Genomic DNA, 13,038 nt, shown 5'->3' with positions numbered 1-13,038 from the left:
GAGCTGGCAGAATCGTTAGCACGCCGGGTGAAATGCTCAGCAGTATTTCGTCCGTCGCTACGTTCTGAGTTCAAATTTCGCCAAGGTTGACTTTGCCTTTCATCCTTTCGGGATCGATAAATAAAGTACCAGTTACGCACTGGGGTCGATGTAATCGACTTAATACCTATGTCTGTCCTTGTTTGTCCCTTCTATGTTTAGCCCCTTGTGGGTAATAAAGAAATGAATATTTCGTCTGTCGCTATGTTCTGAGTTCAAATTCCGCCAAGGTTGACTTTGCCTTTCATCCTTTCGGGGTCGATAAATAAAGTACCAGTTACGCACTGGGGTCGATGTAATCGACTTAATCCCTATGTCTGTCTTTGTTTGTCCCCTCTATGTTTAGCCCCTTGTGGGCAATAAAGAAATATATCCTCATTAGAGCAGCTTATTTCAATATCCGATGTTGGCGGTTAATCTCCCTAAAACCACGTTTGTAATCTTCTCAATCCCCAGACACTTACATTCGTTTATTCCCCCCCCCCACTGACGTCTAACTTTCAAACCACAACTCAACGCTTTCCAACCGATTCTTCTTGTTTAGCTCAAGCTGCAGTTAGAACCGTTATTGTTATGATAGGGGGAAAGTGTTAGAGACAAAAGCTTTCGAGAAGGAAGACAATTATTGTTTTATACCATTCCACCTTCAAGCGAGTTCTTCGTGGAATATAAATAAAGTTAGGAAGTTACGCTGCCTTAGATATAACAAAAGCGGAAGCGTTTCTTTCATTCTTCCTTTCTTTCTTTTCAGCTATTGCGCGCGCAACTGTCCTCTTTCCTCTTTCATGTAGCAGAATTGTGTCATATCGTAATATTGATATTCCTTGGTCCAGACTAAACAGACGACGTCAAGAAACACAAACCTTCACCATTGACGCCACTGTCAACATCACTCTCGTTGTCTCTTTCATCACTCTCCTCCTCAACATCGACGTTGCCATCATCATCATCATCATCAGTAGCAGCAGCACCACCACCACCACCACCACCGCCGCCACCTTCTCCCTCTTTTTCTCTACTACTTCTCTATGCTTCTTCCCACCTGATCATAATCATCATCGTTTTCAAATAATCATATTGACAACAATAATAACAATGACAACAACAACAACAATAACAACGATGGGTGGGGGTGTTGATGACAATGTTGATGATTTCTTTTCGTATTGTCCTCCCAAGAGGACAATATAAAAGAATAAAGTACAGCACACAAAGTGTGGGGTTTACATCGATCAAAAAAGGGTGTCAACAATAATAAAAGATATAAAAAAAAAGTATAAGGGTGTCCACACAGTGGTTTTCCTCTAATATATATATATATATATATATTGAAACACGCTTGACTTAGCTAGTGACAGCTGATGACTGGGGATTTTTTCCTTGTGTGGTGTGTCCTGTACCTTGTTTTTCTGTTGTAAAAAATAATGTTTTTCCCGTTTTCGTTTCATCTCTGTTTTTTTGTTGTAAAAAAATGACTTGTCCGTTTTCGTGTTTTTCGTTGAGTTCTACGTCTAGTTGCGGTGTCCTGTACTCACGTATATATATTTTATATATGCATGTATATATACACGTAGATGTAGGTACGTACATATACGTTTGTATGTATGCATATATTTTATTTATTACATATATATATATATATATATATATATAGGTTTTGTATATATATATATATAATATATAGGTTTTGTATATATATATATATATAGGTTTTGTATATATATATAATATATATATATATATATATATATATATATATCACTCTATTTTCAGTAAAACGAGAAGGATTATGTACAGTATTACGTTTCTCGTACTATGCAAGCCAATATTATTAGTGCTAAGGTAATATTGGGGTAGAATGTATTACAATGAATTAATACACATTTCCGGCCCCAAATTTTGTGGAGCCAGAGAACTTGAGGAAAAAAAACCAGTCTTGTGATGTGAGTTTACAATGTCGAACGACGAAGTTTGAACAAAACCCTTATATAATAATATTAATAATATTGAGATAATGTTGGTTGAATGAAACAGTAAAACGCTGAGAATTAGTTAAGCTTCTTTGTGTTTTGAGTTCAATTCCTGCTATAGACGACTTAATACGTTTGAATTCGATACGTAACCTTACCGTTCTTGAGTCTATGTCATCGATTATATCCGCTCTTGACTGCTTTCGTCTGAAATCACAATTGCATTGTTTTCTTTTCTGTTCTTCTAGGTTTTAAAGAGACATCATATCTGTACGCAATATCATCTGCGGGACTCGTCCATTCGTTCGCGCATGCGTGTAGTCGAGGCATATTAGACAGATGCACGTGTGATATCTCCAAAAGACTTCGAAATAAAGAAGCCTGGAAATGGGGAAGTTGTGGGGATAATATCCGTTACGGTTTGAAATTTACACGAAAGTTTCTGAGGCGAGCGAAAAGATCGGGAAAAGATCTCCGAGCTAAAATCGACCAACACAACACAAATATTGGAATAGAGGTAACTTATTTGCTTACATTCATACATGCATGCATGTTTACATACTCACTCATACATGCACACATACACGCATGCTCACATACACACACACATACATACATACATACATACATACATACATACATACATACTACATACATACATACGTGTGCACGTACGTACATATGTATGTACGGCGGATTGCCCGGGTCGTCGTAAGAGTATCGGACAGCTCTCCTCCGATATACTTTGGGTTTCATTGACAAGTCCGAAATAGTCAACTGTTATGATGTCAATGGCACAAGAACAAGCGACGGAGCAGTCCTCCAATAAATGCCCGCATCTGGTAAAAAGGGTGAAGACTGGTCAGAGATAAAAACAGAATTTTCTGGCTTTACCCACGTTCCCATAAAAAAATTATATATGCGTGTGTATGTGAACATATATGTTTGTGTGTGTATATAGACATGTATGAATATTTGTATATGAGTATACATGTAGATGGATAGAGAGAGAGAGATGCGTATATGCATTTGTGCATGTATGTATGTATGTATGTATGTATGTATGTATGTATGTATGTATATATGGAGTTGCTGTATTTTATTCCGTTACTGCTAAGTCTGATGAGCGCAGGGCGATATAATCGGGCTGTTATCTAACGTCTGGATGAAACTCCAGTGCGAAACCGACTGGTAAGATTGACCGTAGTGAATATATAACACACGCGCGCGCACACACACACTCATGCACACTCACACACACTTAAAATCGTAAAAAATAGGGATTTTCATAGAAAACAAGCACCTTTTTCATGTAAATAATTTTTGGTGTTAACATGGTCCGATTTGAATTTTTTTCTTCCACCGAAGGAAGAGCAAGCCTTCTTCTATCATACTCGGAGGAGATAGTGTTAGTTGAAGGCTACAAAACCTGCCATACACAGACAACTTCAGCTTTATATAGAGAGAGATAAGGAAGGAAGGAAGGAAGGAGGGAAAATATTCTCAAAGTTTTTAATTATTTAAAATTTTTTTCTTTTTTTTTTTTTGAAAGAGAATGACACGAACTTTTTGGAATGAAATTTTCGTTTTGTCTGTAAATGTTTTCGTTGTTCAATTCTTCTGACATTAATGTGTTTGAAACATTGAAATTTCCATCTTTTAACTCATTTATCACGTGCCTAGGAATATCTTTCTATTTTCCCCTCCCCTCAATCAAGTGAGAAAAACGAAAAAATAATCTATTTTACTGCGGCCCATTTCAGAAATAAGCCCCGTGATGTCGGGATGGCTGTTGCAGCGAGTGTCGCTGGCCATTCTCTGCGGCGGCGGCAACATTTTTGCCATGATGTCCTCGAGACGGAGCTGAACACGCCATTTGCCTTGAGTTGTTGAGTTGTACAACCTGTTACTCTCTCTCCACTCACATCTTCTGCTGCTTCATCATTCTACCCACCATTTCAACCCCACATTTTTTTTGTTTTGTTTCATCGGTGAGGGTAGTTCAGGATTTCTTCCTCGATTCTAATCTTGTATACTTTTAATAGTCTTTTTTTTTTCTTCTTCTTCTATGTTGCCAAACAAAAATCTATTTTACCACCCAAAAGAGGATTAAACCTGAGGATTAAAACTGCACACATTGAATTGAATTAGCAATAGGGAACATCACACCAACGCATCCGTAAATCCAGTCTCCAATGACTCGCCCGCGCTAATAAGTAATAATAAATATTATTCCACATCCTAATCTACACAATAGTTATAATAGATAAATAGATAATTTTCTAGATAAATATACTGGATGGACTCTTTGTTGACGCTATCTGTTCACGTCTGAATCGATAAATATTTAAATTCCGCTTCATTGATAGCATGTTGTCGTCGAAGAAATGGGTAACGTCCACACAGCGACAGTCTGGTGTTTACATTGGTGTAAATTCACTGCAAAACTGTCAGACATAGATGTTGATATAATTCAATAATGAAGTGGGAATAAAAGAAAGTGGAGAAAGATATGTGTTTAAAGGGGAAAGGAACAAAGGACGAAAAGAAAATGGAGGGATTAAAGAAGGATGAGAGAGAGAGAGGAGTGGGGGTGGGGGAGAAAAGAGAAGAAAGATAAGACAACAAACAAAAAGTCATGTAGAATAACTTATATAAAGGAAAAAAACTGGGGGGGGGTGGAATGAAGAAAATAAAAATAAAAAGGTGTACGGTGGGGGTGGGGCAGATGGGGATGGGGAGGCCGAGGAAGATGCGGGGGGGTGAATGACATGAAAAATGAAGATGAAAAAGAATAATAAAAAAGAAGAAGAAGAAGAAGAAGAAGAAGAAGAAGAAGAAAAAGAAAAAGAAAAAGAAAAAGAAGAAAAAGAAAAAAGAAGAAGAAGAAGAAGAAGAAGAAGAAGAAGAAAGAAGAAGAAGAAAAAGAAGAAGAAGAAGAAGAAGAAAAAGAAAAAGAAAAAGAAAAAGGAAAAGGAAAAGGGAAAGGAAAAGAAAAAGAAGAAGAAGAAGAATGTTTGAAGGTACCATGAAATAGAAAGGAGAAAGAAATGGAATAAAATGAAAAAAAAAAAAAAGGCGATAAAAGGAAGAAGAGTTGGGTGTGAAGTGAATAAACAGAAGTTGATCATCTTTACTCTATGGAAAGCATCAAGTCATGTTGGACGCTTTCAAAGGCAACTTTCGGTACCGAGTTAAACCGTTTTAAGCGAAAGCAAACAGCGGTGTGTGGATGTGTGTGTATAAGTGTGAGAGAGTGTGTATAAGTGTGTGAGAGTGCCTGTGTACGTGTGTACGTGTGTGTGCGCGTCCCTTGTTACCTTTCTCCCCCCCCCCCCATCAAATAGGGCAAATTGTAATGTAACCGTCCAGTTGTCTCGTTCTAAGTTTCTGCTTTTCCTTGACGGAAAGTCAAAGAAGAGACATTAGTTAGATCTTTTTAATTTTGTTGTGGGCTTTATCTCAACCCCAAGCACTTGTTATGCTAAAATACCTACAGCAATAATTATTCAGGCCAGTTCATTTATTTTCCCCCTTCTTCACTTTTATCCTCAGAATCGTTAGAGCGTCGAACAAAATGTCCAGCAGTGTTTCTTCCGGTTCCTTACAGTTCAAATCCCGCTGAAATTCGGGGTCGATGAAACAAGTACTAGTTGATCACTGGGGTCCATGTAATAGACTTATCCCTTCCCCTGAACATGCTGGCCTTGTGCCAAAATTTGAAATCATTATTATTATTATTATTATTATTATTATTAAACTATTATATGCTACATTTATTAGTAGGAATGTCTTGGGCTATAGTCACAACACGTCACCTCAAATCTCAAGAATCTTTCTTAGGATTCTTACAGAAGACAGGATTGACCTTTCCTGAAGGTCGGCAGAGCATTTCTCAATACCAATATCTGCTGCCTTTGTCTTCAACAATCACTTCAGCTCTTTGCTTAGGTCTTGATATTTCTTAATTTGTTTCAATTTCTTTGGAGTATCACTTGCACGTCTGCTCTCTGCTCCTCGTCCTTGTATCACTTGCAGAGAGCTCTCTTCCTCGTCCTGGTATCGCTTGCCTGTCTCCGGATTGAGCATTTCTCCCGCCCAGTTGCCTTGGAGGCCCTTTTGTCGCTACATTTCTTCATTACTAATCGATAACAAAAAAATTTATTGGATTCAGTTATAAAAGCGAATGAGTGTATGTATAGGAGTAAATTCATTCCATGGTTCCAATCAGGTCTCATCTGATACTCTACAAAATGGTGTTTAGTGGATGGAACCAGAACATAAGAATGGGAAGGAAATGATAAATAGCGATCAGCCATGTACTATTGTTAATCAGGCGATGTATCCGTCACTAAATTCTCGGGAAAGCTAGAACTTGAGAAATGTATCAAACAATAAATATGACAACTTTCTGCTACTTTATCGATCTCATAAGCAGCGCATATGAAACTACCGCCATACATTGGTGTCGCAGAGAATCAATTTAAAAACTAACTTTGCCAACAAACTACGTCCCTCAATCATTTTCAATCTATTTTCTCTTATTTTATTTGTTTTATTTTTCTACTTTATTTCTGTTAATTTATTTCATGGAAATGGAAGCACTCCGTCGGTTACGACGACGAGGGTTCCGGTTGATCCGAATCAACGGAACAGCCTGCTCGTGAAATTAACGTGTAAGTGGCTGAGCACTCCACAGACACGTGGGATATTCAGCGTGACACAGAGAGTGACACGGCCGTCCCTTTGAAATACAGGTACAACAGAAACAGGAAGTAAGAGTGAGAGAAAGTTGTGGCGAAAGAGTACAGCAGGGATCACCACCATCCCCTGCCGGAGCCTCGTGGAACTTTTAGGTGTTTTCGCTCAATAAACACTCACAACGCCCGGTCTGAGAATCGAAACCGCGATCCTATGACCGCCAGTCTGCTGCCCTAACCACTGGGCCATTGCGCCTCCACAATTTATTTCATATCATTTTAATCATAAGTTGTGAATTTGTTTCAATTATCGAAATCTGGATAAATCCGTACACAAAATTCTCTGCATTCACTTCACACACACGCACGCATGCACACACTGACACACACACACACAATATATATATATATATATATATATATATATATATATATATATATATATATATATATATATGTATATATATTCGCTCCGCGGTTTATAAGCATGACTTATAACAAATTTCAAACAAACTTCAAAGACGCCAGCATGAATTCCATCTATAGCCTGACACAAAAAAATAACAAAGCCATGCTCTTGTTTCCCGCTGGGTTTAGAGACTAAAGACGCGGTCCCGCCTATCAGGAAACTCTATTGATCTCAACCAACAAAGTCTCACTCGAACGTCTTTCCCTCTTGTTTTCTTTGAATTATATATATATATATATATATATATATATTGTGTGTGCGCGCGCGTGTGTGTGTGTGGTGTGTGTGTGTGTTGTGTGTGTGTGTGTGTGTGTGTGTGTGTGGTGTGTGTGTGTGTGTGTGTGTGTGTGTGCATACATTTATTTACGTCCTGAGTTCAAATACCTATTTCTTTATTACCCACAAGGGGCTAAACACAGAGGGGACAAACAAGGACAGACATAGGTATTAAGTCGATGACATCGACCCCAGTGCGTAACTGGTACTTAATTTATCGACCCCGAAAGGATGAAAGGCAAAGTCGACCTCGGCGGAATTTGAACTCACAACGTAACGCAGACGAAATACCTGAGTTCAAATACCGCCGTGGTCGACTCTGCCTTTCATCCTTTCGGAGTCGATAAGATATAAAGTACCCGTGAAGCATTGAGGTCGATATCACTGACTCACCAAACTCACCAACCCAACTCCTCAAAATTGCAGGCCTTGTGTCTAGAGTAGAAAGGATGAGTTCAAATCCTGCCGTGGCCCAAATGGGTGGTAGACTTAGTCCCCCAGTTTAACACTATCAGTTGCATATGTGTGTGTGTGTGTGTGTGTGTGTGTGTGTGTGTGCGTGTGTGTGTGTCTTCTGGTTTTAATCATTTAAATTCTTCTGAAGACGGTGATGGTTTCTAACAAAGATACAAAGCTCCATCTTTGGAATGTAGATCACGGAAACAATGTCACATTTTAAACCTGAGAAAAGTCTTGAATAGTTTTACTGCTCCGCTTACTTATTTGTAATGTGCGAATCAGTCGCTTGATTCTTTTTTTCCTGAAAATCCAAACTTATCCAAACTGACCGTATGTATGTATGTACGTACGTACGTATGCATGCATGTATGTATGTACGTACGTATGCATGCATGCATGTATGTATGTACATACGTATGCATGCATGTATATATGTACGTACGTATGCATGCATGTATGTGTGTACGTACGCACGCATGCATGTACGTACGTACGCACGCATGCATGTACGTACGTACGCATGCATGTATGTGTGTACGTACGTACGCACGCATGCATGTACGTACGTACGCATGCATGCATGTACGTACGTACGCATGCATGTATGTATGTATGTATGTATGCATGTATGTATGTATGTACGTACGTATGCATGCATGTATGTGTGTACGTATGCATGCATGTATGTATGTATGTATGTATGTATGCATGCATGTATGTATGTATGTATGCATGCATGCATGCATGTATGCATGCATGCATGTATGTATGTACGTACGTATGTTTTTACCAGATGTCTCTATGGGAAAGGGATTGTTCGAACATGTCTATTTTTATTGTTTGATTTTCAAGTAATGGGGGTTACTGTTGTTTCGATGAAGGCTTAAGTCTCGAAGTGGGTTTCTTCATAATGATCGGAAACCACATCCGCAGGCCTGGGTGCAAAGAGTGTTCGCGATATTGCACTAAATGCAGTGACTGCGTATTTATGGCCCTGGTAAGAAGCAGACAGCTGCGTGTCTCCAGGTGTGTGGAAACATTCACAAGGACATTCTTAAAAGAGGACAAGAATGGCATTCTATTCATTTAAGGGATAAGTCTATTACATGGACCCCAGTGATCAACTGGTACTTATTTCATCGACCTCGAATTTCAGCGGGATTTGAACTGTAAGGGACCGGAAGAAACACTGCTGGACATTTTGTTCGACGCCCTGACGATTCTGAGGATAAAAGTGAAGAAGGGGGAAAATTAATGAACTGGCCTGAATAATTATTGCTGTAGGTATTTAGCATATCAAGTGCTTGGGGTTGAGATAAACCCCCAACAAAATTAAAAGATCTAACTAATGTCTCTTCTTTGACTTTCCGTCAACGAAAAGCAGAAACTTAGAACGAGACAACTGGACGGTTTATGAGGAAGTAGTGGATTGGAAAGGCATGGGGATGCTTGATTAGATGGGTGATGAATTATTGGTTACCCCGCTTTAGGCTGCTTCAGGCTGAATTTGGCTGTTTTCCCTATATAAAAACCAATTCCATTTGATATTTTACACAAAAATATACAGAGGACTTTACCAAGAGTAAACCGTACAAGTGTTTAGATAAGTATTTCCATGCTAGCTTGGAAAGATACCTACATTTTCGTGTTTTGAGAGACGGGGAAATTGTGCGTTCCTTGTGTACAAACGATTCCTTTTAACCCGGAGCCGAACTGCAACCAAGAAATCTGTCTTCTTATGGACCTCTGTTGCCTCTGCTTCTTTGGTGTTGTTGTGGTGCGCATCTCAATTTATAGCCGTGTTTTGGCGAACGAAAAAAGTCGAGGAAAACTCCATCGATCGTACAGTTGTTGCTGAAATATTTATTGGTCAGAATCCAGGGAAATCACCTGATATGCTGTGGCTTCTCGTGACTGAGCTAAGGCGGTTTCAAATAAAAATGTGAAAACTGATGGAGAATGTTGCGTTTCAGAGCACGGCTTCGGCTTCTAGGATGACATCCTGTTGGCTCGACTTCATTCCTCACTCTTCCTAGATTTATAAATTATCAGTAGCATTCTCATTTTTTTTCAATGCAATCCTTTTGTGCCTCAAAAGAAAGGGTGACTATACGAGCGAATATAAAGTTAATAGTAGAGAAGTGGGGAGGCTTCTCTCGCGGACAGTCCGCGAATCGATAACACCACGCAGTGGAAGTTCAATCATTTTCTGTTGTCGGCCTTTCTCAGTCTGTAATTATGTTTTAATAGTAGACGCAGAGTTGTAACTTTTCCATAATAAAAATAGTTCTTATTAAATACTAGCACTATGACCCGACGTTGTCGGTTCATAGTGCTAGTGCATGCATATACAGCTGCGTGCGTGCGCACATACACGCGTGTACTGTTCAAATCTCTGACCAATTACATACAGCTAGCTGGCATTCAATTGGCGTATCAAGTTTCGGGCATTTTGATTGGGTTTTGGATAGAAAATTCACAAAAAAGTCACTTCTATTGATTTTTTAATGGCTTTGCGGGGTGATTGGGGAAATGTAAAGAGGTGCACGACCATCCTTGGACGGTTTTAAATGACCATAGAAAGTGCGAGCCCTCTAACAGAAAAATTGTGGATTTGTATAAAGGACACACACACACAGACATTTTGCCGTTTATATAGAGATTATAAATTAAAGTAACAATTTTTTATTTATTATTTTAATTAATTAAAATATTATAAATTAATTAAAATGATAATTTTTTATTTATTATTTTAATTGATTCAATTAAAATCAATTAACATATTAGTTTCTGATTAATTTTCTTTTATCTATTTTAGGTCGTAAGGCAAAACGTAAACCGGACTTGTAAGTGTTACGGTGTATCAGGCTCTTGCACAACACGGACCTGTTGGAGACAGTTAGCACCATTTTCTAAAATCAGTGCCATCCTTAAAGAAAAATACGAAAAAGCCGTCCGTGTAAACAGTTTCTCGGAACAACGACTAAATAGCATAGGAGACAATCTTCGTGTGAAACATAACGAACTGCTGTACATAGAGAAATCTCCAAACTTTTGCCGCCGAACTCGCTATTCGTCCGGCATTTCAGGTCGAGTTTGCATGAAGGGAGAGAACTGTAAAGTTATGTGTTGTGGTCGTGGATACAATGTGGAGAGTATTGATGTACAGAAACACTGCTCGTGTAACGTAATTTCGTGCTGTCATGTCAGATGTAAAATATGCAACACTAAACATGAAGTTCATACTTGCAAATAATGCAAAGATTGAGAAGAAAAATATGTTTGTAAATGGATTTGAAGGAGAGAAACTGAACGACACAAACAATTTGTCATTGAAAGAATTTGAAATCAGGAGAAAATATTAAGAGTGAAAATACAAACAACAGAAACTTTACTCACCACAAATAATACCATAATAACTTATCTACGTCTGTCCATTAATAAATTAATAACGAAATTGATATACAATCAAATGCATTCAGTCACACACACACACACACACACACATTCTCTCTCTCTCTCTCTCTCTATCTCTCTCTCTCCTTTTCCCTTTCTTTCTCTATTTGGAAATCAGGCAACAATTATTATTAAATAAGCTGAAGTTTCGAATATTTTTGCATGTATTGGCTGGTTTCTTCTGAAGGTTGAATCTCACATTGTTACAGGAGAGAAGAATGAGAATATGTGACGTTCATGCTTTCTCAAAGCAATTAACGACTTAAGTTCGGTCGATTATGACCAGCTTGAAAGGAAAAAACCCTCTGGCTAACATTCAACTTCTGTCCAGGGACGACAGAACTGACTGGAAATACTGCCCGCTTCTATCTTAAACCCTAAACACACACACACACACACACACACACACACACACACACACACACACACACACACACAGAGGAAGACATTGCTGCATTGTAACGAGTGCTACATTAATTACCTAGTCCTACTACATTTATCACAGCGATAATCAACTAATACCTTCATTCGCTATTAGAAAGGTACCCACCTACCCATCTATGGCGATAGAACTGGGTGTGATTCAACCACAGACATTTTCCCTACTAAAGCTGATGATGATACAAAGAGGAAACTTTGTCGATAAAAGAATAAAATTAATCATCAATTAATATTGTTTATATTTCTAACCTCGTGGGATCTTTTCGGTTTGAACGGCAGTTTTTAGCATAATTTCTAGGTAACTAAAAAATTTTAAACTTCGTATACTGGTAGAATGTGTTTATAAAACATCTTTTTCTCTTGGCTTTATTGAGAAAATTCTATAGTTTGTAAGATATTTGTTGTTGTTTTTTTTCTTCAATTTCTGCAATTTCAACCAATCAATTACGTCTATTGAGGTAAAAAAACATTCTGTGCCGTATGAATATGTCCCTCGTTTAAGAAACAGATTGGGTTTATTTACATTTGTGAAGAAAAAAAAGATACCCTTCCCTCCACCCCTAACCCTAACCCTAAAACAGATTGAAATGCAATAGATCGATACTAGGGTCATAATTATGGGTGACAATTTCATATGACATCGCTAGTAAAAACTGCCGTTCAAACCGAAAGGATCCACCTCATGTTTTATTTTACTCCAACTGCTTTGATGTCCAAGGTGTTGTGTTACACATTAAATATACAAGATGGCGCACGAGATAATAACCTGAGTTCCGTAGCAGAGAGTAAACACAGAAATGAATTTGCACATACTGAAAAGTACTCGGTCTTTCGTTTGCAGGTGTCATTGAATATTTCGGCCGCTTGTAACTGCTGAACAAAGACGATGTATTATAGTCGACTGTCCACTCCGTTATCTTCACTGCATCCTCACCACATTAGCTGATTGTAAGACTGTATTGAGCGATCATCTCTAATCTTTTCAGCAAGATGTCGTACTCAAAAGCGGAAAGACTGGAGGTTGTGGAAGCATAAAATCAACATCGGCGGAATTTGAACTCAGAACAAAAAGAAGTAATATTTATCCTCACTGAAACTTTCATATTCTTTTAGAACAAACTATACTGCGATAGAAACTTTGAGAGAACCTCTCATATTGGATTTTTGTATAACATGCACTCTTATTTATATTGCTAACGAGGAGCTAAATCCCCCCCCCCCGCCATCT

General features: G+C 38.3%; 1 protein-coding gene across 1 annotated transcript; it reads left to right on the top strand.

The window, feature by feature from the left end:
* Window positions 1-2,253: 2,253 nt before the first annotated feature.
* Window positions 2,254-12,051, top strand: LOC115223399 (protein Wnt-9a-like; the record flags this gene model as incomplete). The annotated part of the gene is made up of 2 exons (XM_029793913.2): window positions 2,254-2,526; window positions 10,732-12,051. Coding segments are annotated over 2 exons (711 nt in total), but the record flags the coding sequence as incomplete, so codon positions are not given.
* Between the last annotated feature and the right edge of the window lie 987 nt (window positions 12,052-13,038).

This window comes from Octopus sinensis, linkage group LG23, assembly GCF_006345805.1.
Source record: "Octopus sinensis linkage group LG23, ASM634580v1, whole genome shotgun sequence".
Lineage (NCBI taxonomy): Eukaryota > Metazoa > Mollusca > Cephalopoda > Octopoda > Octopodidae > Octopus > Octopus sinensis.
The sequence above is the reverse complement of the archived record's forward strand: the minus strand, read 5'-3'. Positions and strand labels throughout refer to the sequence as shown.